The 27,048-nt window shown below is 32.1% G+C and overlaps 1 protein-coding gene and 1 long non-coding RNA gene across 2 annotated transcripts; both read left to right on the top strand.

Annotated features, from left to right (window-relative positions):
- The first annotated feature begins 3,572 nt into the window (after positions 1–3,572).
- On the top strand, positions 3,573–15,007 carry LOC139491895 (uncharacterized). The gene is made up of 4 exons (XR_011656662.1): positions 3,573–3,711; positions 10,885–10,968; positions 11,804–11,876; positions 14,153–15,007. It is a non-coding gene; the product is annotated as an uncharacterized lncRNA (long non-coding RNA).
- Positions 15,008–16,998: 1,991 nt separating this feature from the next.
- Positions 16,999–25,842, top strand: LOC139492974 (uncharacterized). Its single transcript, XM_071281121.1, has one exon. It carries the CDS (start codon positions 16,999–17,001, stop codon positions 25,840–25,842), a length of 8,844 nt encoding a protein of 2,947 aa, XP_071137222.1.
- The last annotated feature ends 1,206 nt before the right edge of the window (positions 25,843–27,048 follow it).

The following is a 27,048-nucleotide window of genomic DNA, read 5'->3' as shown; positions in this document are numbered from 1 at the left end:
ATTTGATATTACTACTTTATTATTTCAATTTTGAGGGGAGAAGTACATTTTTGTAATATCATGGAAGATAGTAATATATGGATCACATGATCTGTCCTAGATATGTGAAATCGTGTTAAACATTTCTGATATTGTTAAAATGATAGCAGTTTTCATTAGGGCAACCTTAGCCGTATTTGGCATCACTTTTTGAAATTTTGAATCCTCCATGCACTTCAATTTTGTACTTGTTTGGTTTCATAAATATTTTGATCAGCGTCACTGATGAGTCTTATGTAGACGAAACGAGCGTCTGGCGCACTTAATTATAATCCTGGTACCTTTGATATCTATTGCTACAAAAAAACTGAAATTGGTTTATGTTTGCTAGAAAATTCGTGAAAATCAGTCTCTTTTAATTTTCATAGCGTTTTCTGTTAAAAAATATATATTTTCGGTAATTTTCTGATCAAAACAATACTAATTCTTATTTGCACTTTTAATTATTTAGGCATAGTTAATTATATTTATAGAAATATTTAATACATTAAATACTTGAATTATACTCAAGAGGTGTTGCCCACGGTATCTCCTTTGTATTGATTTATATTTATTACAAATCGATGCTTTATGAACATAAAATATGTAATAACTTGTTTTTATGTCAATTAGAAAATTATGATCTCGTCTCACTATTTCAAAAAAAAATATATGTACCAGATTTGTGTTTGGTATGAAGATCAATTTTCACTTCTGTTCACGTACTACCCGCAATATTATTATTTTGTAGTAAATATTTCTGTACACCATGACTGTGTACCTTACAACAACATTATGTGATACAGTTACAAAGGATAAGCGTTGATTCTTGAAAAAGAAACCATGAGCCCGGAGGGCAAATGGTTTGTTTTTCATGAATCAAGGTTATCTATTGTATCTATGACTTAAACTATTACGTTAATGTCTTTTAAATATTTACGCCTACTTTTAATTAGTAGGTATTGTAGGTGATTTTAAACAACCATGTTATCGTGTCAAACCATCCATTACAATAAATTAAATATCACATTTAAATGGTTAACAAATACAAATATATTATTCCACAACACGTCTGCCCTTAACAATAATTATAAGGCATCTGAATATTATCTGTTTTTACAAAATAAGAAATATTCGAACTTATTTCTATTAAAATTAAAAAATGACAATGAAGAATGTGTCAAAGGGACAACAACTCGACACAGAATATATATATAGTGCATATAATAACCCAGACAACATGAGTATGTTGGCACAACGTATATCATTGCATTGGCCAATCGTTGTATTTTAACGTTGGCCCAACGTATAAGTGCAAAGTGGACATACGTTGGCCCAACATGATGGCTTCATGTTGGCCCAACGTTGTACGGTTATACGCAATACATAGAGCCAACGTTGGCCCATTGTATGAAAAACGAAATCCATGTTGGCACAACGTTGGTCCAACGTAGAAATATCTTTTCTTATGTTGACACTACGTTGGTCCAACGTAGATATGTCTTATTTTTGTGTTGGCACTATGTTTGTCCAAGGTAGACATTTCTCATTTTTATGTTGGCAATACGTTGGTCCATTGTATCAACCAAATAACAAGGGATTCTGCATGAGGAGCATTTCTGTATCTGTGTCTTACCCATTGTTACTGTCCTTGGTTTTTTTCCATGAATTTTGACCCTTTAATTTCATCTATTGTGTTACACTAAGATATTTCTTCGACAATGTTTGTTGGACCGATCAGATAAACTCTGTGTCATTTGGTCTCTTGTAAAGAGTTGTTTCATTAGCAATCATGCCACATCTTCTTTTTTCATATCAATTTCATTTATTTCTTTAACAGCACAAATGACGTATGGCCAATGGTAAGTCGCTCATACAAATAATTTTATATTAGATGTAATTAGGTCTTTCCACTTTTCTGTGGAAAGTCCTATTGTATTTGTTCTGATTATTAAGTCTTTCCACTTTTCTGTGGAAAGACTTATTGTTTTTGTTCTGATTATTATTATTATTATTTTTTTTTTTTTTTTCTTCCGCCAAATTTTGTTCTTGCGCAAAATGTTTGTTTCGCAATATGTCGCTTAGATATTTCTCATATGGCATCGTATAGTTTATGCGCTTTTAAATTTCACCCTGCTAAGCTGAACCATTTTCTATGTAAGAGTTATCTCCCTTTTCACAGTTTACACTCTGTGTGCATCTCCTTTGTAACAAAACAAGATAGCGACAAAATTCTTTTTACAAATTGTTCGTTACATCCTCAGTAATTTTTGGCGTATTTGGATCGAAGAGATTTGATGAAATTTTATAGGAGTTATCTACCTTTACAAAATAAATTTGTCGGTATGTTTATTTAACTCATAAACAGTTAACCATATAACCCTGGAATGTTTTTATTTGAGTCCCCTAGGTCCTTACTTAGAAAATGAGGTCAAGGTCAAAGGTCAAGGTCAAGTTCTCAATTGTGACTTTTGCTTGATTTTGCATTTTCTCCGACACTTTGAAAGATACATATTAAAGAACTAGTGCAAAATGTCAGTTTTGTTGTAATGAAGATATGCTACATTTAGTCTTCTACAATTTAATGGCATCTTATAGGAGTTGTTGCCCCTGAAATGTCTTGATATGAGGTTATTTGATTATAACTTCAACTAAGTTCATTATAAAGGCATTTGACCTTGTACAAAAGGTTAGGTGACAAATGACCTTGAAAAATGACTACCGGAAGTGACCTAGAGAAAACCGGAAGTAGTCTTTTTTGCAATTTTTTCATCAAAAAGTACTTAGAATCCAAATATGATCAAATATTTTGTCATATAAATACATAAACTGATTATTGTTAAAAATATTTAGACAGAAAATTATCAAGTCAGCCCGGACGTCACCTGTAAATGAACGTACCCAATATCTCACTTTAATATACAGGCAAAAGTATGTAGGATTCATATATATACTATATATTTTGAATCAATGTGATTAAGCTAACAACTGAGACTGGGAGCAACATTTTTAAACTGAAAGTTGACATTAGACAATTGTCTCCATTATTTCAGGCAATAAAATATAAAAACCAGATTTAAACTTGTTACAAAAGAGATAAATATTCAAATTCAAAAATTCAAATTCTGAATTTCCTTATTACATGGCCAGACATGGCCCTTTCTAACATTAAAAATTAACACGATTATTCACATGCACTTTCATACGATCTTTAACACTCAAATCGCTCTGATTATATCAATTAGATACAGTTCATTATAACATAGATGATACACAAAAGTCATTTGAGTGTAAATGATATTAACTTCAGAAAGTGAATAAAGAGAGATAACTCAGATTGTAATTATTATTTACAGATTGAGCACTATGTTGTTTTCTTTCTTCAAAGTAAAGCTTTAAAAATTCACACAATACAGATGAAAATGTATTGTCTTTGTCTATCATGGTCAATATACAAAGGGGATTTGTATTTAGATTAGATATTTTATTTTTGAGAGCTGGGACTTACTAATCCATTATATCCGGAATTAATATCCAGATAGCGTTTGTTTAAATTTTAGAAAGTTCTTCCGATTTCCTTTGCATGATATTTTTGTTTGCTCTCATTCCAAGGTTTAACATTTCGAAGTTAGTTTGTACAACTACATTATTGAAGAAACAGTTTTCTATCGTCATTCGTATATCGTTCCTTAGGTAAGCACAACGAAGTATCTGTTAACTTGTTATAGGCACGTAACACACAGGCACTTGTTTCTGTCAATGTGCGGTTGTGATCCACACCCGTACGAAAAATCATGTCGTAAGAGTGTGGATAGTAAGCATCACATTGACAAAAACAAGTGCCTATGTAATAGTCAAGAATTGCTACTTGTCGTTGGTTAGAGGATTACGAAGGAAAATACATGGTCCAGACAGACGGATATTTTTTTTATTTAACAAAACTAAAATCTATGATCATGTTGATTTACTGTCATAAACATGATATTTAAGAATTGATAAATCACTAGCTTAATTATTTATTAAAGGTTTTTAGAAAATGTGTCAGTTCGTATGATTCCAATTCAACCATTTGTCATTCAGACTAACCCTTACTTATACTGTAGCAAACCACTGTTTATCCGACCGCAGTACATACACTCAAACACACACTCCAACACACGTCTTCAAAGTTGCATATTAAACCATGTCATTTCTGTATTAAACAATGTCCCCCAAAAGAACCAGTATCACTCATGTGGCCAAATGACCCTTATCCTTCATTGTTTATTGTAGGAACGTCACAACCCTTTAGTCAAGTTGTTGTGCATCCGTATAGGTTCATAACCTGACTATGGAAACTGCAATTCTGGGATCATCTATGAGATTTAATACGTAGTCGATCTGAAGAGTTGATCCATGAATGTGTGACCTAGGCATATGATAACATATATCATGTATATATGTACTTAAACAGGGAAATTTTCACAGCAGTTTAATTTTTTGCTATTTTTGCAGTAAGACTTGGAACGCAAAAATAAAACGACAGCAAAAATTTCAAAGAAACTCTGATAAAACTTTGATAAAATGATTACCATACATGTATACGTAAATGATTAGGATATGAACCCTGCATAACACAGATTTTTACAGAACATGCAGAAGACAGATAGATTCCTTAAATCATAACTGTATTTCTAAATGAAAAGCAATGTTATAAATCATGACTTTAACTCAAGTTAAGCTCATAAGCATTAAAACCATCTCTAGCAAGCAGACATGACGAATATTGTTATGAAAACAACACTTCGTACAAATATGTTAATGACGCCTTTCTATCAGTTAAAGTTAATGTAAAGCTTTAAATATCCCATACGGAAAAAAATATAAAGGCCACAGGGATATTGCGAATTCAAAACGGCACAAATTTAGATGGTAGTCATAAAACACAAAAATTTCCCTGTTACAGTAATGTATTAGGAAAATGGCACTTAATGTTCTAATCTTTCTGTGTAATCTTTAACAAGTTAATGAAATTATCAATGTTCTTTCAACAATATTCTCCATTCATATGGTTATGTGTGATTTCATGAACACGATGAAATCATAAATCTAAAGTTAGCAATAGATTTTAATATTGACCGTCAATATACATACATTTTACAATGTTTAAATAGAAACATACTGACATGCATGTAGTTTCAATATACCTAAAAATAGAAACAAGGCTTTTGGATAGGCAAAATACATGAAATAACTTTAAAACATGTGATCCTGAATATCCAATAAAAAAGTATAATGCTACACCATTTAAATTTTAGTTTCTTGTGTACAATTTGGAAATTAGTATGGCGTTCATTATCACTGAACTACATGTAGTATATATTTGTTTAGGGGCCAGCTGAAGGACGCCTCCGGGTCCGGGAATTTCTCGCTACATTGAAGACCTGTTGGTGACCTTCTGCTGTTGTGTTTTTAGCTCACCTGGCCCAAAGGGCCAAGTGAGCTTTTCTCATCACTTGGCGTCCGGCGTCGTCGTCTTCCGTCGTCGTTGTCCTGCGTCTGGCGTTAACTTTTACAAAAATCTTCTTCTCTGAAACTACTAGGCCAAATTTAACCAAACTTGGCCACAATCATCATTGGGGTATCTTGTTTAAAAATTGTGTCCGGTGACCCCGCCAACTAACCAAGATGGCCGCCATGGCTATAAATAGAACATAGGGGTAAAATGCAGTTTTTGGCTTATAACTCAAAAACCAAAGCATTTAGAGCAAATCTGACATGGGTGAAATTGTTCTTCAGGTCTAAATCTATCTGCCCTGAAATTTTCAGATGAATCGGACAACCCGTTGTTGGGTTGCTGCCCCTGAATTGGTAATTTTGAGGAAATTTTGCTGTTTTTGGTTATTATTTTGAATATTATGATAGATAGAGATAAACTGTAAAAAGCAATAATGTTCAGCAAAGTAAGATCTACAAATAAGTCAACATGACCAAAATGATCAGTTGACCACTTTAGGAGTTATTGCCCTTTATAGTCAATTTTTAACCATTTTTCGTAAATCTTAGTAATCTTTTAGAAAAATCTTCTCCTCTGAAACTGCTGGGCCAAATTATTTGAAACTTGGCCACAATCATCATTGGGGTATCTAGTTTAAAAATTGTGTCCGGTGACCCCACCAACTAACCAAAATGACCGCCATGGCTATAAATAGAACATAGGGGTAAAATGCAGTTTTTGGCTTATAACTCAAAAACCAAAGCATTTAGAGCAAATCTGACATGGGTAAAATTGTTAATCAGGTGAAGATCTATCTGCCCTGAAATTTTCAGATGAATTGGACAACCTGTTTTTTGGGTTGCGGCCCCTGTGTTGGTAATTTTAAGGAAATTTTGCTGTTTTTGGTTATTATATTGAATATTATTATAGATATAGGTAAACTGTAAACAGCAATAATGTTCAGCAAGGTCAGATTTACAAATAATTCAGCATGACCAAAATGGTCAGTTGACCTCTTTAGGAGTTATTGCCCTTTAAAGTCAATTTTTAACCATTTTTCATAAATTTTATATATCTTTTACTAAAATCTTCTTCTCTGAAACTGCTGTACCAAATTGATCCAAACTTGGCCACACTCATCTTTGGGGTTTCTTGTTTAAAAAATGTGTCCGGTGACAGATGGTCGCCACGTCTAAAAATAGAACATAGGGATAAAATGCAGTTTTTGGCTTATAACTCAAAAACCAAAGCATTTAGAGCAAATCTGACATGGGTAAAATTGTTAATCAGGTGAAGATCTATCTGCTCTGAAATTTTCAGATGAATTGGACAACCTGTTTTTGGGTTGCGGCCCCTGAATTGGTAATTTTAAGGAAATTTTGCTGTTTTTGGTTATTATATTGAATATTATTATAGATAAAGGTAAACTGTAAACAGCAATAATGTTCAGCAAAGTAAGATCTACAAATAAGTCAACATGAACGAAATGGTCAATTGACCCCTGTAGGAGTTATTGACCTTTGTAGTCAATTTTCAATCTGCTTCCTTTGTTTAATATTCACATAGACCAAGGTGAGCGACACAGGCTCTTTAGAGCCTCTAGTTTTATTTTGGTCGGGTTGTTGTCTCTTTGACATATTCCCCATTTCCATTCTCAATTTTACACCATATATATGTAATATTAGATCATACGATGTTTGTTATTTACAATGCAGGGATATGGCCTGTTGAACTATGGAGCCCTGCCATCGTTCAACATGTTCAAATGTATTGCGCCATGGTCAAATGACCCGTGCCATTGTTAAATTGTCTTCCGTCATCGTTCAAAACTGTAATCATTTTTATAGCTCGATGCCAATTTTTTTAATCAAATGCATGTATTGCATAATCCTAGGCTTTTTTATATTATAATCCAATACAGTTAACGCCTAAGGGATATCCAGATTAAGATCGCTAAGCACTTGTACCTGAGCTTGTACAGGTAAATCAACAAATCAGACAGGAGAATATTATCTGAAGATAGATGATTCATGTGTGGAATTATTCAACAAAGTTTCTGCAAATCTATAATACTAAAATTACGAGGTCCAATTTGTCAGCCGTCATCACGTAAAAACGACGAATCACAGAATTGAACTTTATATATAACTAATATAGTACAAAGGTGTAGACTAAAAATTACACCACTCCAGGCCCTTTTGTTTTCCACGTAATTAATATTGCCAATAATTAAGAAGTTCCGGGTCGAGTCCGATACCAATACCAATAGTATATTCACCTGTTACCTATTACCTTATCTGTACGTTCCGCATCTGACAGGCGCACCAACAAACGGTGTAATCAGAATTAATATGCTACATGTATATACACGGGTCATTATTACAGGGTTGACAATACCATGACTACTAAATTGTCAAATTGTGACCTATGGTAGTATTTTAATCAGACTTTCTAAGATAACAATACGAATACTAAAAATAAATTTAGTGGGCATGACGTATAACAGCGAATCAAAGAATTCAACTTTATTTATAACTAATATATGATAATGCTGTTGATTAAAAAATACTCCATGCCAGGACCTTTTGTTTTCCAAATAATTAATATTACCAATAATTGATAAGTTCCAGTTCGACGGGTTCACACAGAAAGTTTCGAAAACAGAGAAAACTGTATCTTATAATCGGCATGATCTTTATCAGATGACAATACTAACACTAAAATAAGGCTGGCGCATAGTAATATACTTTAATTCAGTCACGGACCTGCGATATCACGGGTGTGTTCTAGTGCTTATGATAGTTTAGATTACATAAATAAATTATTAAACCAGTTTCAAAGAAAACAGATTAACAAGTCGAACACATGCTTTTATTTTGACTTACGCAATCAGCATCCCCCTTTTTTAAGAAGTACACAATAAGATGTATAACAGTAATTAATATTTCATCGCAAATAACTCGAGTACTGCTGTACTTGGATAATATAGAATTACTTTAAAAGTTGAAAAGTTGAAAAGTGAAAACTTAATATTTCCTGTAAAGAAATATCATATCGTAATTCATTTCATCATGTTCATAGTGAGCAATCAAATTGATACATCCATGTTTTTGGTTTATTCAGACTTGAAAGATGCGTTTTGCATAGCATCAATTTGATAGATAAAGTCATTTAAAACCTTTCATTTGTCAACATTTGCTTTGCTAATCTTTTTAAACTATTACACAACCCTTACAAATCGTTTTGTTGTTGCTGCAAATTACAAATGTAGCCATACCGGTAATGCCTAATGGGTTCATGACTTCTGAATTTGTCAGTGTCCGTGAAGCTCCAAATAACAATTACCAAAAATAGAAAGAAAACTACATGGGGACCTTCATGACAGCTTTTGGTCATTAACTTCTAAGGGGGGACCATGAAGGCTTGGAATTTGAATGGTTACAACAGCAGTTATTGAAAAAAAATATAGTTCTATGATGAAAATTCAAATAATTATAATTTATGTACGCAATGAATTAGCATGTTCACCATTCTTTATATGGAGGGATAAATACTTTCTATTGCGCTACACTGTACAGAGTAGACACGGTTTGTGATGGTGAAAGTTCCTCCATCGTTCAATTTGCGTCCATGGAGATCCCTGTAACTAATATAAATATAAATATATTTGAGTATTTGTTTACCGTTTACCATGTCTACTAAATTTTTGTATTGAAAATTAAGTTAATTTGAATAACCAGTCCTTCAAAAAGTTCTGTAAAAGACATAATTATTCAAATATAGTGATTTCAGATGTTGAGCATGATCTCGATTAGTCTTATTACATTTTACCAGTTATATAAAGCAGCCCAACACCATAAACACAGAACTTTAATTAAATTTTTTACGAAGTAAGTTTTGCTGTGTAATAAAATGATAAATAGTGCTTACTTAAACTTGCTTGTTTACCATGTTTACATATCAAACATGTCAAGAACAAAATATTGTCGTTAATTCAATTACCATGATTACAGTATCCTATTGGTAAACATTAAATTGCTTTGTTTGCAAATCTGCAACTAGTCTTGTTTGTTTTTACATGGTAATTTATTTATTGTATTAAGATATAGCATATAACTAGATTGATTTATGATGCCCAGTGTTTTGTATGTAAACAGTTTTAAAGAAACAACCTAGATTTTGACATTTTTGTGCGAGATACACAGTATATGTTCCGGACCATATGAGTATTTGGACCATATGCGTATGATCATGACCAAATGTGTATACTTATATGGTCTGACTGTATGCGTATGGTCGGACCATATGAGTATAATACTTGTTTTTAAATAAACTATGTTACTTTGCAGTGACTTCTTGTGTAGCAGTTCTTTAAGAAATTTTTGGATTTTTTTTTTGAAGTGGACATATCGCCATTCACTTGTAATAACAAATAAGTAACGACCATCGGTAATGACCATTGGTATAAAATGTGTTTATTATAGTTTTGACAAGAAAGAAAAATTAACTCAGTGTGAAACTTTTAATTTTTATTTAAGCAAATAGTTTTATTATCATGATTATACATGTTATAATATAATAATAAAATTAACTGTAATTAAGATAGCGTCTTTTTAATGAACGGTCATACCATATGAAGAGTTTAGAAGTATTATAAGTAAACTGTATAAGGGTGTTAATTACCCCGACCATATGAGTATATAACCATATAGTCATGACCATATGCATATGGTCCAAATACTCATATGGTCATGATGGTCCGGAACATATATATCATGTATATATAGCAAATGCTTTTTCAAAGGCTATCCTATTAATTATTAATGAAAATATAAATATTTGGATGTATACATCATGTACATCTTAAAATCTTCTAATTATTCAACCAGTACAAAATGTATTTGAATACAAATAAACATAAAGGGTTGAAACATGTTCTGTGAGTGAAAGTACTCTGTACCTGTATTTATAAGCATGTTAAGGTATATATATATATATATAGTTTTTATTATACGATCATTCGGAGACTTTATATGTATATATATACAACTCGTCTCAACATCAACCTAACAATTATTATTTATTTAGTCTCAAAGGTAGTAGTTTTACATTTTTGACTTATGAGACTAGATGAACAAATGTAAAAGTTACCTTCATCTAAAAAAGTTTACAAGAAAAACACATGTAAAGTTACCCTCATCAAAAAACAAAGGTCAACAATTGCAACATTAAGAAGTTTGCCTATCATTAGTTCCTTTTATCTCATGACAGTATGGTGTAGCTTCATCATGTTCATGACTATAATAGTACTAGTTCCAGTCAATATTTGTTGTATGATTATACTATTGATATTCCAGTGTAGATCCATTATCTTTTTTTTTTATTTTCAGATAATTTATAGCATTTAACATTGTTTGAAGAATTAGCACTAGACTCCTCTTATAGTCACAGTTGGTTGCATCCTGTACATTTCAGTAAGGATTATTAAACATTTGAGACCAAAAGTTTTAGAAAGCAAGCAGATATAAAGTTAATTTCAACAAACATTTTTAAGACCAAAAGTTTTGGAGGGTAACTTAAGTAAAGATCAAGCACATTTGAGAACATTTTCAGTAGGCAAACAAATAAATTTGCATCATCAAACACATTTGAGACCAAACATTTAGTTTTAAATCAGGAAAAAATATTCAATTAGCTAATATACATTTTAAGATCAAAAGTTTAGAAAGGGAACAAATTTTAAAGTATTCTTCCTCAAACACAAAGAAATCCTTGCCCACATTGACAAATGTGCTTTTTATTAGTATCTGTCTTACAGCTGATTCCATTGTGTTTGTAGCAAAAGGTAATATCTTTGGTTAGATTGCTTGTTAGCTGAACCATAAAGTCATTATTAGGTCAGGTATACTATATAACCTCCTTTCAAAGTAGCATAGTCCAACAGACAGATCAAAATTAGTTTTCCGTCGGACTAGTCTAAGTTTAAAGTACATGTAGGGTAGTTTACCTAACCTAACAATGACTTCTCGTTTCAGCTAACAAGCAAACTAACCAAAGATATTACCTTTGGCTACACACTCAGTGGAAATGGCTGAAATATCTTGGGTTAATTATAGATCAATTGACAATCCAAATATTCAGTGAAGCATTGTCCAATCTTTACTTTCAAATATATTACAATATGTCAAAGCTTTATGAATTTTCTTTCTAATTACAGTTACTGCTATTTTATATTGATACTGAAAATACCCGTATTAGGGATACAAATTTGTCAGTTCTATAATTTTAACTTTCTTTTTTGATTTTCAGATCACAAATAATTACTGGAGAATTGAAGTGAAATCAGCTAAAGGTCGCAGTTGACTGCATAATTTATATCTGGGTAAGGATAATTCAGTCAGAATAAAACAGATTTGTGATAATTAAAAAATCCTGTTCTGCTTGCAATATGCACATGACGAACTCATTTGAGACCAACATGTTTTAAATAATGATAACAGAAATAATGGTTTCTTAATATAACTCATTCATGTCGTCAAACTCCTAAAGTTAACAAAAATCAGACAAATGTAAAGATAGCTTGTTAGTCTTCATCAAACACATTTTAGAGGTATTCTCTCATCACTTGGCGTCCGTCTCCGTCGTCGTCTGTCGTCGTTAACATTTACAAAAATCTTCTTCTCTGAAACTCCTTGGCTTCTCTGAAACTCCTTGGCTGAATAAAATAAAACTTGGCCACAATCATCATTAGGGTATCTAGTTTAAAAAGTGTGTCTGGTGACCTGGCCAACCAACCAAGATGGCTGCCATGGCTAAAAAGATCATAGGGGTAAAAAATGCAGTTTTTGGATTGTAACTCAAAAACCAAAGCATTTAGAGCAAATCTGACATGGGGTAAAATTGTTAATCAGGTCAAGATCTATTTACTCTGAAATTTGCAGATGAATTGGACAACTGGTTGTTGGGTTGCTGCCCCTGAATTGGAAATTTTGCTGTTTTTTGTTATTATCTTGAATATTATTATAAATAGAGATAAACTGTAAACAGCAAAAATGTTTAGCAAAGTAAGATCTACAAATAAGTCAACAGGACCAAAATGGTCAGTTGATCCCTTTAGGAGTTATTGCCCTTTATAGTCCATTTTTAACCATTTTTCGTAAATCTTAGTTAATTTTTACAAAAATTTTCTCCTTTGAAACTACTGGGCCAAATAAAATCATACTTGGCCACAATCAAGACCCCCTAAGGAGTTATTGCCCTTTATAGTCAATTTTAAACAATTTTTTATAAAATTTTAAAATTTTTACGAACATTTTCCACTGAAACTACTGGGCCAATTATTAAAGATAGGGATAATTGTATGCAGCAAGAATGTTCAGTAAAGTAAGATCTACAAACACATCACAATCATCAAAACACAATTTGGTCATGAAACCATCTGTGTCCTTTGTTGAATATTCACATAGACCAAGGTGAGCGACACAGGCTCTTTAGAGCCTCTAGTTTATGAAGTTTTGACAGAACCTTTTTTAGGTTTATAAGAGACAATATCTAAATCAAAGTTTTCAAAATACTTTTTTCATTTCCTTGCATTTAACTGATTTAGGGATTTTCAACAAATTTTACAAAACTTTGACATAGGCTTTCCATGAACAACAAATAGCAGCTAAAGAACACATTCAAGTATTTTTTGTTTTTATATATTGTATATATATCATCATATTGAGTATTTTTTTCTTCTTTTTGGTATTTGACATTGCATATTTACGCTTGCAGCAGTCTTCTCAAGCCAGAGATAAAGGGTTCTTTCGCTATTTGTTTTAATGATTCTTTTAGTGATCTTTTTTTTTATGAATATATTTCATGAATCTGTATGATTACAACAAATTTGCTTTATGGCAGAAGGTAGAAGGGAAATAAAAATACAGGAAAATTATCACTAACATGTGACAACCATACAACCAAACTTGGTTTTGAGTATAACTTATGATCATCTCTTAAAATTGAGATTGAAAACCCCACCCCATCAGTCTTCAAACATGGTTAAAATAGAAATTTATAAAACTAATGAAAGGCTCATTTTGACAAATCATTAGTTAATGTAAAACTCGTTAGATGTGGTATGATTACCATTAAGACAACTCTCCATAAGAGTCTATATGACACATAAATTAACAACTGTAGGTGACTGTATGGTCTTCAAAAATCAACATAGCCTATACCACATAGTCAGCTATAAAAGCCACCAAAGGACAAATGTTAAACAACTTGAACAAAAAAAACCTAACACTCTGTTTTATTTACAAAATAATGTACAAAAACAAATGTGCTACACAGCAACAAATAACAACCCCTGATTTACAGCCTCATATAAACTTTGCACAGGCACATACATAGTATTGATAAATCAACATTTCTTAAAATTCAGTATTGATTTAACTAATTGTTTTCAACTTTCTGAATAGATTAAATAGGTATACAAGATATAAGAGTTATCATTTTTGACATCTTTATAAAGCAAGGCAAACAAACATTCATTTTAGAGTTTTTTTTTTTTATTAACAAACACACAGAAGATAAAACAATAAAAAAAAAATAGATTGTCATTATTGATTTTGCTAACTTATTTGCTATATTTTAATACTTTTTCATTCATAGGTCACAGTGAAGTCCTTGAATTAATATTGGTTATCTTCCTGGATACATATACAGATTAGACTTGGTAGGAATCATTTGAAAATCAAGAAGAATATATTGTAGATGAATTAAATATTTTATTCTTAATAATATTTTTTTGTTTGTGGTTGTAAATAAACATTGGAAGAAGCAAAGGTATACATGTATGAACGCTTGTCCCAGAGCAAATGGACTTTGGGAAATGATACATCTGTATGTGAGAAAAACTATGTGAGTTTTGATTCCTTCTATTGTGCAACTATTTGATAAAGAACCATTTCAGTATTGAGACACAACATTGTTACATTGAAAAAATGAACTCTTCAACTTTGTACTTTATTTGGCCCTTTTAACTTCCTTTTTTTTTATCAAGGGTCACTGATGAAATAATTCTGGCACACACATATAATTTCAATCCTGGTATCTATGATGAGTTTATTATAAGATCTTCTTTGATGAGATAGATAAACTTCACCCCAAATCAAAAGTCAGGATTGACCTATTCAATATCTCAATATTATCTGGCTTTTAGTGAAAAGTATAGTTAACAGGATTAATGAATGGTATTGTCATTTTTATTTAAGCAGACTTACTGCTCCACACTTCTCTAGTGACAGTTGAATGTTAAAATTGTTTTGTCCATGCATTTGACAATGAGTGCAAATTGCACATTATCCATAGGATTTTATATTTTGACAACTTCATGGCTTAATCATTATTTTAATGCTCCTGCCTAAATGGAAGGGCATTAAGTTTTACCCTTGTCCATCCGTACGTCCCAAAGTTGGTTTCTTTTCTCTTACTCAAGTTTGCCTCAAATAAATGTTATGAAACTTATACACTGATGAGGATAAGCCTAGGTCTACATGACCATAACCGAAACTCCTTTTTTAATACAGACACAATAATTATACTACAAACATGCAATTGTAAATTTTTTAGAAAAATATGGAAATAAATGCTGAAGAATGTATTCCATAACCGGAAATATTAATTTATCATACACTGAGTTTATCAGCTTTTAATTATTCTAAATGTATGCAAATAGAAAATTGATTGAAAAACGAAGGATTTTGATAAGATATACTGGATTGGTCCTGGACCCGATTGATTTTAAAATACACAATGCTATTTTTTACCGAACTGAGATCAAATTCAAATTTTGATGTTGTCACTTTAACCGTTCTAGAGTTGTGCCCTTTACAAATGGAAAAAATGCTGAATTTTATGTTTCCGTTCTCTAACTTCAGTTTTCCTAAACCAAATGTCATGAATGTTATGAAACTTAAACACAATGCTTTAAAATAATATATACACAAAATACATATCAAGTTCAAATTTTTGTGGTGTCAATTAAACCATTCTAGAGATATGCTCCTTTACAAATGGAAAAATTGCTCAATTGTTCCTTTCGGTTCTCTTATTTCAGTTTGCATAAATAAAAAGTTATGGAACTTTTACACCTTGCTTATAAACCGAAAATACAGATCAAGCTCGAATTTTGGTGGTGTCACTTAAACTATTCTAGAGTTTTGCTCCTTTACAAATGAAAAAAATGTCAAATTTTATTTCCCTTCTTACTTTAGTTTGTCTGAACCAAATGTGATGAGACTTATACACAATGCATATGGTAACAAAACACTGATTAAATTAGAATTTTGGTGGTGTCATTTTCCTTGTTCTAGAATAATGCCCCTTTACAAATGGAAATATTGCAGACATTTTGATTTCCGTTCCCTAATTTGAATTTGCCTCAACCAAATGTCACTTAACGTATACATACACAATGCTTATTACAACAAAACTCGGATCAAGATTGAAGTACAAAGGACTAGGGCAATAAGGCCCAAACAATACTACAAATTTTAAAGTAATCATACCTACCCTTAAATCAATGAAAACTTGACTAAGGTACAAGATATTAGAAAAACTTAACAAATTTGACATTGAACAATTTACCATGGCAACAAATCATGATTTAATTGCGTATTTTGTAAAAATTTGTTATTTTTCTTATTTTTCATAAAATTATAAGTATATTTTGGTTTGAAAAAGTATGTGCGAACACAAGAAATAACTTTATATTTGGTAAGATGATGGCAAAAGTAATAATAAAGCTTCTGTTAAATTATTTTGTTGTTTCTTGGCTGTGCAAGATGTTTCCACAACCAAAATTCAGTTATAAAACTGCATAAATTCTGAATTTTTCATCGTTTTTATGATAACAGTACATATTATGACAATAATTGTGACCTCATCAGACAAAAATCTTTTTGTCATTTATATTTCTTGACCCTATGCATTTCTAAACATTATATGCCAATTTGAAAAATTTGTCAAGCATTTTATTTTCTTGGGCCAAAACCTTTGTGTAGTGTCACTTTTACCTTTCTTCGGTTATGTCCATTTATAACTTTATAAGATATGCAATTGGGGGCATCATTTACGTGCCATGGATACAATCCCAATTTTTATAAAGAAAAAAACTTGCATAATCTATAAATATCCTATACACAGATGCCTAATGATTGGAAATTTATCTGTGGCATATTTCTTGGTTATGACTGGGTAAAAAAGTACTGGTATAGGGTTTTTAATAATGTGATCTTTTCTTGGGTCATCGATTATAAGTCGTTTCTATTTTATATATATATATAGACCCATTGCATTGAAGGTATTTGTTATCACAGGGCAATTTGTATTTTCTAAGCATACTATACAGTAGGCTGATTGTGGAACACATTACAATCATGAATCTGTTTCTATTTTTTGAGAAACTAAAATGTAAGATATGGAATAATATATATACATATTTTCTTTTTCAGATAATGCCTAAGAAAAGTAAAAAGGCAAGAAGTACCAAGTTGAAAGAAAATAAAGAAAGAATGAGAAAGAGGACACAGGAAAAAAATAATAATTTAAGAGATGGTCAGTGCAACAACCAATCAAATATTAAAGAACAGAGCAACATCTCTCAAAACTGTCAAGATTTAGATCAGAGCGTCATCTCTCAAAACTGTCATGATTTAGATTTGAGCGTCATCTCTCAAAACTGTCATGATTTAGATCAGAGTGTCATCTCTCAAAACTGTCATGATTTAGATCAGAGCGTCATCTCTCAAAACTGTCATGATTTAGATCAGAATGTCATCTCTCAAAACTGTCAAGATTTAGATCAAAGCATCATCTCTCAAAACTGCCAAGATTTAGATCAGAGCGTCATCTCTCAAAACTGCCATGATTTAGATCAGAGCGTCATCTCTCAAAACTGTAATGATTTAGATCAGAGCGTCATCTCTCAAAACTGCCATGATTTAGATCAGAGCGTCATCTCTCAAAACTGCCATGATTTAGATCAGAGCGTTATCTCTCAAAACTGTAATGATTTAGATCAGAGCATCATCTCTCAAAACTGTCACGATTTAGATGAAGACGAGAGCATTATCTCTATAGAATGTCAATATACTGTAGAAAAAGACGAGATTATATTAGAAAATGAAATAGAAAATATATTAGAAAATGAAATAGAAAATATATTAGAAAATGAAATAGAAAGTATATTAGATAATAGAATTGAACATTTATATGAGAATGAAAATGAAAAACTAGATCAGAGTGTCAGCTCTACAAACAAACAATATGTGAGAAATAAAGATGATGGTAATCTATATCAAAATACAAGTGATATACAAAATCAGACTGAAAAACTAGACCAGAATCATGTTGAAAAACTTCATAAAAATAGGATTGAAAAACTGGATAAAAATCGGATTGGAAAACTGGAAAAAAATCGGATTGGAAAACTGGATAAAAAGCTGTTTAAAAAACTGGATGAAAATCAAATAAAAAAACTTGATCAAAATCAGACAGAAAAACCGGATCAAAATCAGATTGAAAAAAGGGATGAAAATAGGATTATTAAAAAGAAGTATAAACTTTTGATTGAACAACTAGATCTAAACCACAACTCACTTATTTGTCCATATACAGAAACAGAGAGTGAAATAGTTCAATTTGAACAATATCAGAACAAAATAAAGAACAAACCTACATCCAAATCGCAATGTAACAAAACAAACAACACAGCTGTGGTTAAGAAGTATGTAAAGGTTATTAGATCAGGTATTAGAAATACATTTGTACAAGGTAGTTTTCACCAAGGAGATTTAAGGTTTGGTATTAACAGTGGAAAGCAATGTGTGGCAAATTGTTGTTCAGCTCTTGCTTTTAGTAAATTGAAAGATTTAACCTACTGGGATCAAAAATATTTAGATAAGGTTCTGATTTATGGAAATGATTTATATAGCCGTGTTAGTGGTAATAATCATCACTTATTAATATCCGACCTACCAACAATATTAGATATTTCAGGAAAATTGATGGAAATGACACTTAAAGAGTCAATATCAGCTGTAATAGATACACCTGAAACCATTGATTTTAGTGAATTTGGTAATTCTTTGCCATTAGACCAAGCTTTACAGGAATCACTTGTAGATTATGATGCTTGCTTTATATGTGCATATGATACTTCATTTTTAGCTTTGAAACATGGTCAAGACTTTTTTTTGTTTGATTCACATGCAAGAAACGAGTTTGGTTTAAAGCACAGTAATGGCAAAAGTTTACTTTTGAAATTGAGCAGTCTAGATCATCTGTATCAATACTGTTGCAACATGGTATCAGGACCCAGTCAAAATCAGTGGTTTGAAGTTACAGGAGTAAGCATCTCTATAGTTGGAGAACCTGTTATGTACAACAATGAAGTTCCTGAAAACCATGAACAAATGAACAACACTGACTATATCGATATTGAAAATCATGCACCAATTGACACCAGTGACTATGAGCTACCTGAAATTGTCGTCGTAAAAAACGAGAAAAGTCCAGAACTTCCAAAAAAAATAAATCCAATGTTTGACATCTGTAGCTCTGAAAGAAATGCAGATTTGCCTTTTATTGATGATATGAACAAGGATGAATCTGATGTCGAAATTGTGTCTGCAACTGACTTGTCTTATGATTTTAAACCAATCTACACTGTTGCAAAGAAAAGACTTTGTCTCATTGTGAAGATACCAACAAAGCATATACACAAGACAATCACCAATAATATATTTGATATGGGCCCCCCTTCTGCTACAAAATCTATCACAGGTGATGGAAATTGTTTGTTTCGAGCTATTTCATATGCACTTTCAAATAGACAAGAGTTTTTTGGAAATATAAGAAAAGCTATAGTTGATCATTTGATAAGAAATGCAGAAATATTTAAATCTTTTTTACAGCCAAGATTTAAAACTGTGAAAGAGCACATACAGACTCTCCAGATGAACAAAAATAATGTATGGGGAACTGAGTTGGAGATTATAGCATGTGCAGACCTGCTTAAAACTGACATTTACACTTATTTCAATGATTCATGGATTAAATATTCTTCATCTCAATTATGTAGCAAAAACAAAATTAATGATCAGGCTATTTATCTTCAGCATCTGACTGCCATCAATCATTACGAAGTTGTCACAGCTGTAACTCAAAAGTCAAGGTTTCAAAACAGAATGCAATCTAGTCCAGTTGGAAGGGGAAAATATGAATTTGAAAGAAAATATGAGATGCCAACTTTAAAAATAAATGATTCTGATAACTTTTGGAATGATGAATTGAAAGTCTTATCAAAAGCTGAAAAAGAAAGGATGAGGTACAGGAAAGATGAGGAATTTAAGGCAAGAAAGACTTCCACGCTGAAAAGAAAATATTGGGAAAATGAAGGAACACGTTTAAAAAAAATTAAGAAGTATGAAGAAGATCAGACATATAGAGATAATTTAAAGCAAGCAGGTATTAAGAAATATCGAGAGGACAAGGATTACAGAGATGCTTTAAAAGAATTTGGAACTCAGAAATATAAAACAGATGAGGATTACAGAGATTCCTTAATTCGAGCTGGAAAAGAAAAGTATCAGGAAGACAAAGATTACAGAGATAACTTAATACAATCTGGTATTCAAAAATATCAAGAAAATGACGAGTACAGAGAAAAATTGAAACGAGCTAGTATATATAAATATGAAGAAGATGAAAAACACAAGAAACATGTCAAACAAGCAAGTGTACAAAAGTATCAGGAAGATGAAAACCACAAAGAACATGTGAAATTAGCTAGTGTACAAAAGTATAAGGAAGATGAAAAGCATAAAGAACATGTGAAACAAGTAAGTGTACAAAAGTATAAGGAAGACGAAAAGCACAAAGAACATGTGAAACAAGCAAGTATACAGAAGTATGCAGATGATGATTCACATAGATGTAAGATTAAACAACAAACCAAAACACGTCGTGAAAATTTAAAAGAGGAAAACAAACAAATAACTGAAGTTATCGGAAAATTTAAAGATGCAGTTAAGAAAGGTCCAGAATGTGTTTGTTCCTGTTGCTTGAGGCTGTTCTTTGAAAAACAGGTTCTTATCTGTAAAAAGGGGTCCTATGATAATTCTATATATGATTCATGCACAACAGAGAAATATAAACACACATGTACAGATGACTGCAATACTCATTGTGCTTTTGAAGGAACATGCAGAACAAGTCTATGGATATGTTATACTTGTCATCGTAAAATGATAAAAGGTAAAACACCTGCAGAGTCGTTTTCAAATGGTTTAATGCTTGAAGATGTTCCTTTAGAATTAAAACAGCTAAATGCAATAGAGCAACAACTTATAGCCCTGAACATTCCATTCATGAAGATAATGGCTCTACCAAAAGGAGGACAAAAAGGGGTTCATGGACCTGTAGTTTGTGTGCCGTCTGATTTGACAAAAGTTACAACAATACTACCACGATCAGAAGATGAAAGTCTTTTACTTAAGGTTAAACTGAAGAGAAAGCTCAACTACAAAGGCTATGAAAAATACCAATTTGTAAGACCAAACCATTTGGAGCAAGCACTTGTGTACTTAAAGGATACAAACGTATGGTATAAAGATGTCGCTATCAATGACGAATGGATAAACCCTATTCCCGAGGTAAATGATGATGAAGTAGTGAATGATGAAACTGAATCTGATTCTTCTGAGTCGGTCAGGAATAATAAAATACAGAAAGATGCGTCAAACATGTCAAAGTCTTCAAAAGAAAGCAATGAAAGAGAAGAAGAAAGCGAACAGTATAGCTATATTGATGATAGGTTACGTGGTGTTCAGTTAGATACTTGTTTACAACCTGCTGACATAGGTCAAGAGGCTTTAGATTTATGCTTTGATCAAGTATTTAATTTAGCTCCAGCAGAAAATAACAATCCTCTTAGTGTTCTAAAAGAACCAGGTATTGAAGCTAAAACCTTTCCTGTGCACTTTCCATCAGGTAAAAATACTTCGGATGAAGACCGTGATGAAAAACTAACAATTGGAAGATACTTTAATCTTCGATTAATGAGTGTTGAAAATAGATTTGCTAGAGATACCAACTACATATTTTTCAGTCAATATTTAACAGAGCTCAGTAGCGTGATTTCAAACGTTCAGATATCTCTTAGAAAACAATGTCCTTTTTCGAAAGAAGGAAAGAAAGTTACAAGAGAAATGCTTTGCAACAAGGAAACCTTAAAAGAATTATTTAAGAAAGATGAAGCTATAAAATATTTAAAACCCATTCGTGGAACTCCTCCCTATTGGCAAAGCTCACAAAAAGATATATTTGCAATGATAAGACAGTTAGGAGTTCCCACATTCTTCTGTTCTTTTTCTTCTGCAGACTTCAGATGGTCAGAAATTATAAACATAATTTTAAAACAGCAAGGTGACACGAGAATTAGTGAAAATATGACATGGGATGAAAAATGTAAAGTTCTGTGTAGCAATCCTGTTACAGCAGTAAGAATGTTTGATCATAGATTTCATATGTTTCTGAAGGATGTTATCATGTCAGAAGCTCAACCAATAGGGAAAGTAATCGACTATTTTTACCGAGTTGAATTTCAACAAAGAGGTTCTCCCCACACACATTGTTTGTTTTGGGTAGAAAATGCTCCAAAATTTGGCGAAGATGATATTGATGACATTATTACCTTTATTGACAAGTACATAACATGTGAGATACCAGATGAAAAGGAAGACAAAGAATTGCATGACATTGTTATGGCAGTACACCAACACAGCAAAAAACATTCAAAATCATGTAAGAAAAAGGGAACAGTATGTCGTTTTAATTTCCCAAGACCTCCCTCAACTAGAACATTTATCTCAGAACCAAGTGATCCAGATAAAGATTCAAAGGACGATGAAGAATTAGCAAAGGAAATATTGTCCGACTTATGGGAAGTTATAAAAAAGCATGAAGATGAAAACTTAGATGTTTCTGAAATTTTTAAGAAAATAGCACTTGCTCAAGAAAGCTTCGAAACATATTATCGTTTTATCACCAATCGCAATACAGTAGTTCTCAAACGTCAGCCAAATGAAATATACACCAATCAGTATAACCCACATCTTTTGAGGGCTTGGGATGCAAATATGGACATACAATATATTTTGGATGCATTTTCCTGTGTTGTATACATTATAAGTTACATAAGTAAAGCTGAGAGAGAGCTAGGATTACTCCTGCAACAGACTAAAAATGAAGCAGAAGATGGAAATCTAAATGCTCAACAGACTATGAAAAAAGTTGGAACTTCATATTTACACCATAGAGAGATAAGTGCACAGGAAGCAGTGTTTAGAGTTACTGGATTGAGATTACGAGAGTGTTCAAGGAAAGTAGAATTTATACCTGTTGGTGAAAATCCATGTAGAATGAGCGTTCCTTTGAAAGACCTAGAGAAACAACAAAATTGTAAGTCTTCTAAAAGAAAAAGACATAATAGTGATAGTGAAGATGAAGATGAAGATAGTACTTGGATGAACAACATTGTTGATAGATATAAAGGTAGACCACATATTGATATCTTTATCAAATTGTGTCTTGCAAGATTCACTTCTGAATACAGTGTTATTCTAGAATCACAATTACCACAGAAAATTAATAAAGACACAACCTTCAAACTTGATGGCTCACTTGGGTATATTAGAAAACGCACAAGAACTTCACCTGCAGTTATAAAATATCCTCGTTTCTCTCCGGAAAATTCCCCAGAAAAATATTATCAAAGCATTTTGCAACTGTATTTGCCATACAGATATGATGAACAGTTGAAACCACTCTTATTTCAAACATATGAGAATTTCTTCACATGTGGAAGAGTTAAGTTTCAAGGGGATAACACATTAAGTTCTGTGAAAGAAATTGTTATCAAAAACATGTCAGACTTTGTGAAAAATGGTCATGATTTAGAGGAAGCAGAAAAGCAATTTCATGAAAAAGATCCTAAAGAAGATGCTTGGTGTGAGTTATGCCCAGAAGCAGAAGTGAATAGAAGAGAATGTATAGATGAAGGCAAAGTATCTAGTGTGATTGAGGAGGATTTATCAATACCAGATTTGAATGAAAAGAGCTCATCATCTGTTGGAACTAATTTGCTGTCTGTTTCTCTCACAAAAAATGAAATTATTCCAAGGCTGAGAAGTTTGAATGTGAAACAGAGAAGAATTCTCTATAAAGTAAGAGATTGGTGCATGCAAAAAGCAAACGGAAAAACACCAGAGCCTTTACATTTATTTATCACTGGAGGAGCTGGAACGGGTAAAAGTCACTTGATCAAATGTATTCAATATGAAGCAACTCGAATATTAGCACAAACAACAAATAATCCAGATGATCTCACAGTTCTGTTAACAGCTCCAACTGGAACGGCTGCATTTAATATCCATGGATTGACAATTCATAGTGCTCTTGGAATTTTCAAATCACTCTCACCTGATCATGCAACTCTTAGTGAAGACAAAATTAATTCGCTCAGATCAAAGTTAGAACATTTGCAAATCTTGATAATTGATGAAATTTCAATGGTCAATAAGAAATTGTTGTTTTTTGTTCATGAGCGACTCAGACAAGTTAAAAAAAGACCAGACAATTGTTTATTTGGAGGTGTTTCAATAATTGCTGTTGGCGATTTTTATCAGTTACCACCTGTTCGAACAAAAAGGGTAGACAAATTGTATGTAGATGACCCTTCTAATCCCTCAAATCAGCTATGGAATGGCTTGTTTGAAATTGCAGAGTTGGATGAAATAATGCGTCAACGTGAGGATGGAATGTTTGCTGAACTACTAAATAGATTGCGTGTTAAGCAGAAAAATGAAAGTTTGTCAACATCTGATAAAGAAACATTACAACACTGCTTTGGTGATAGCCCCGATGAAGCCTTGCACATATATTCTACAAATGCAGAGGTTGACACCTTTAACAAGGAGATGATAATGAAGCAATGTACAGAATCAAAACTGATTGAGGCACAAGATTTCCAAAAAGACAAAACTTCAGGGAAATTGACTCTGAAAAAAGTACATTGTTTAAAGTCAGATGTCTGTCTCCCAATATCTATTCTTTTAGCTGAGGGAGCAAGAGTAATGCTAATCAAGAATGAGGACACAGCAGATGGTTTAGTAAATGGTGTAATGGGAACTGTTATATCTATCAAAGACTTCTCACCAAATTCCCTCCCAAGTACAATATATGTTCACTTTGACAATGAAAGAGTAGGAAGAAATGCAAAGGTACAAAAACTCATCAGTGGAAAACACTGTGTTGGATTGAAACCTTCAAGTGAAGACATTCCTTTAAGCAATTGTGTAAGAAAACAGTTTCCATTGAAGTTAGCCTGGGCTTGCACAATTCACAAAGTTCAAGGATTAACAGTTGAAGAATGTGTTGTTGATCTGAATAAATGTTTCACATATGGTCAGGCATATGTAGCCCTTAGCAGAGTTACATCAAAATCTGGTTTACACATTGAAAGCATAGAAGCTGAAAAAATTGACAAGAAAATCTTCTGCGATCCTGATATTGTAAAGGGTGTTTCAGAAATGACAAGATTTTTGTCTGAAATTGAGAATACAGCAGAGGAACATACACAATCTTTCCAGATAATGTATCACAATATTCAAGGTTTACAGACTCATGCAGAAGATATTAAACAAAATCCAGACTTTAGAAGTGCGGATTACATTTGTCTTACTGAAACCTGGGCTAATCAAGAATTCACTTGCTTTGAAATGGTGGGATATGATGGTTTTCATTTGCCCAGATCTCTAGCTTTTCAAGAAGATGATTCTTATTATTCTTCTTTAAAGGAAATGCAGCATGGTGGTGTGTGTGTTTTTCACAAGCTTTCTTCAGAAACAGAATTGTGCAACTTGACATCAAACTTAGAATGTATAGTTTTCAAGATTCCAAGTAGAAATGTTTTTGTTGCTACTGTTTACAGAACCCAGAGGTATAATCTAGGAAAATTTTTGGAGAACATGGAAACATTAATCTGTAAATTGGAAGACTTATCAAAAAGAGTTGTTGTAATTGGCGATTTTAATCAAGATATTTTGAAAGGTAGCTGTACAGTATTAAGTTTCATGTTATCAAAAGGTTTCAGACAACTTGTTAGTAGTCCAACAACAGAAGGTGGAACTCTTATTGACCATGTGTATGTAAAAGGATGTCATGATACACAGGTTACAATTATTCCAACATATTACAGCTATCATGAGGCACTGAAAATAGTTGTTCCATATGACTAATGAGGGTACGAAGAAACAACATGTAGAACCAAAAAAACAACAACAATATATTCAGTATTAAACGAATGTCAGCTTTAATTTTGATTTTAAGAATGACATAAATTAAAAAAATTATGCCTCCTGAAGTCCAACCCTTCGTCCCCGTCGTAGGAGGCGGATGTCAGCACTGAAACATGACTTAGTGCTGACAACAAACAGGGCTCTGGCAACAAATACTGTATATGACCATTGTAGTTATTTAGGTATTTGGTCATCCTGAATATGCATGAAACATTTGCCACTGGATGTAAAGCAAAAAAAGATCCAATCAATTAATCAAGATAAATGACTAGAATAGAAAATTTCATAAAGTTTTTTACACATATGTGAATGTTTATTTCATAATGTTATGTTGTATTCTTACAGTGACCATTAATGACTTACATTTGAAAATTAGTTAACCAAAAATATGCAAATTTCAATTGTTTTAGCTCTTGTGCATTGTTTAATATCTAAAATTACAACTGCCATGAGGTGAAATAGTTGATAAAGACTAATCATCAAAGGAGGATGGTGTGACTTTTAGCATGGTTGTTGAATCCATGGCTTTTAGTAATGGTAAGTCATATATATTATTATTATAAAAGATAAAAGTATATAGAAACTTAATATTTTTGGAATCAATCTTAAAGAAGCTTTCATATGAGACTGGAAGAAACTTTACTTCACTGGAAGTAGCACATTATCACCTTATACGAAAAAATTGCTTCATTTTATAATTTCTTTGATGTGGAAAGACTTTCAATTGTTCTCTGAACAATTGGTTTTTAATTATTATTATTATTATTATTATTATTATTTTTTTTTTTTTTTTCTTCCGCCAAATTTTGTTCTTGCGCAAAATGTTTGTTTCGCAATATGTCGCTTAGATATTTCCCATATGGTATCATATAGTTTATGCGCTTTTAAATTTCACCCTGCTAAGCCGATCCATTTTCTATGTAAGAGTTATCTCCCTTTTCACTGTTTACCCTCTGTGTGCATCTTCTTCGTAACAAAAAAAGAAAGCGACAAAATTCTTTTTACAAACTGTTCGATACATCCTCAGGAATTTTTGGCTAATTTGGATCGAAGCGATTCGATGAAATTTTATAGGAGTTATCTACCTTTACAAAATAAATTTGTCGGTATGTTCATTTAACTCATAAACAGTTAACCGTATAACCC

Source organism: Mytilus edulis, chromosome 10 (genome assembly GCF_963676685.1).
Source record: "Mytilus edulis chromosome 10, xbMytEdul2.2, whole genome shotgun sequence".
NCBI classification, from domain to species: Eukaryota; Metazoa; Mollusca; class Bivalvia; order Mytilida; family Mytilidae; genus Mytilus; species Mytilus edulis.
This window is presented reverse-complemented; position numbering and strand designations above follow the sequence as displayed.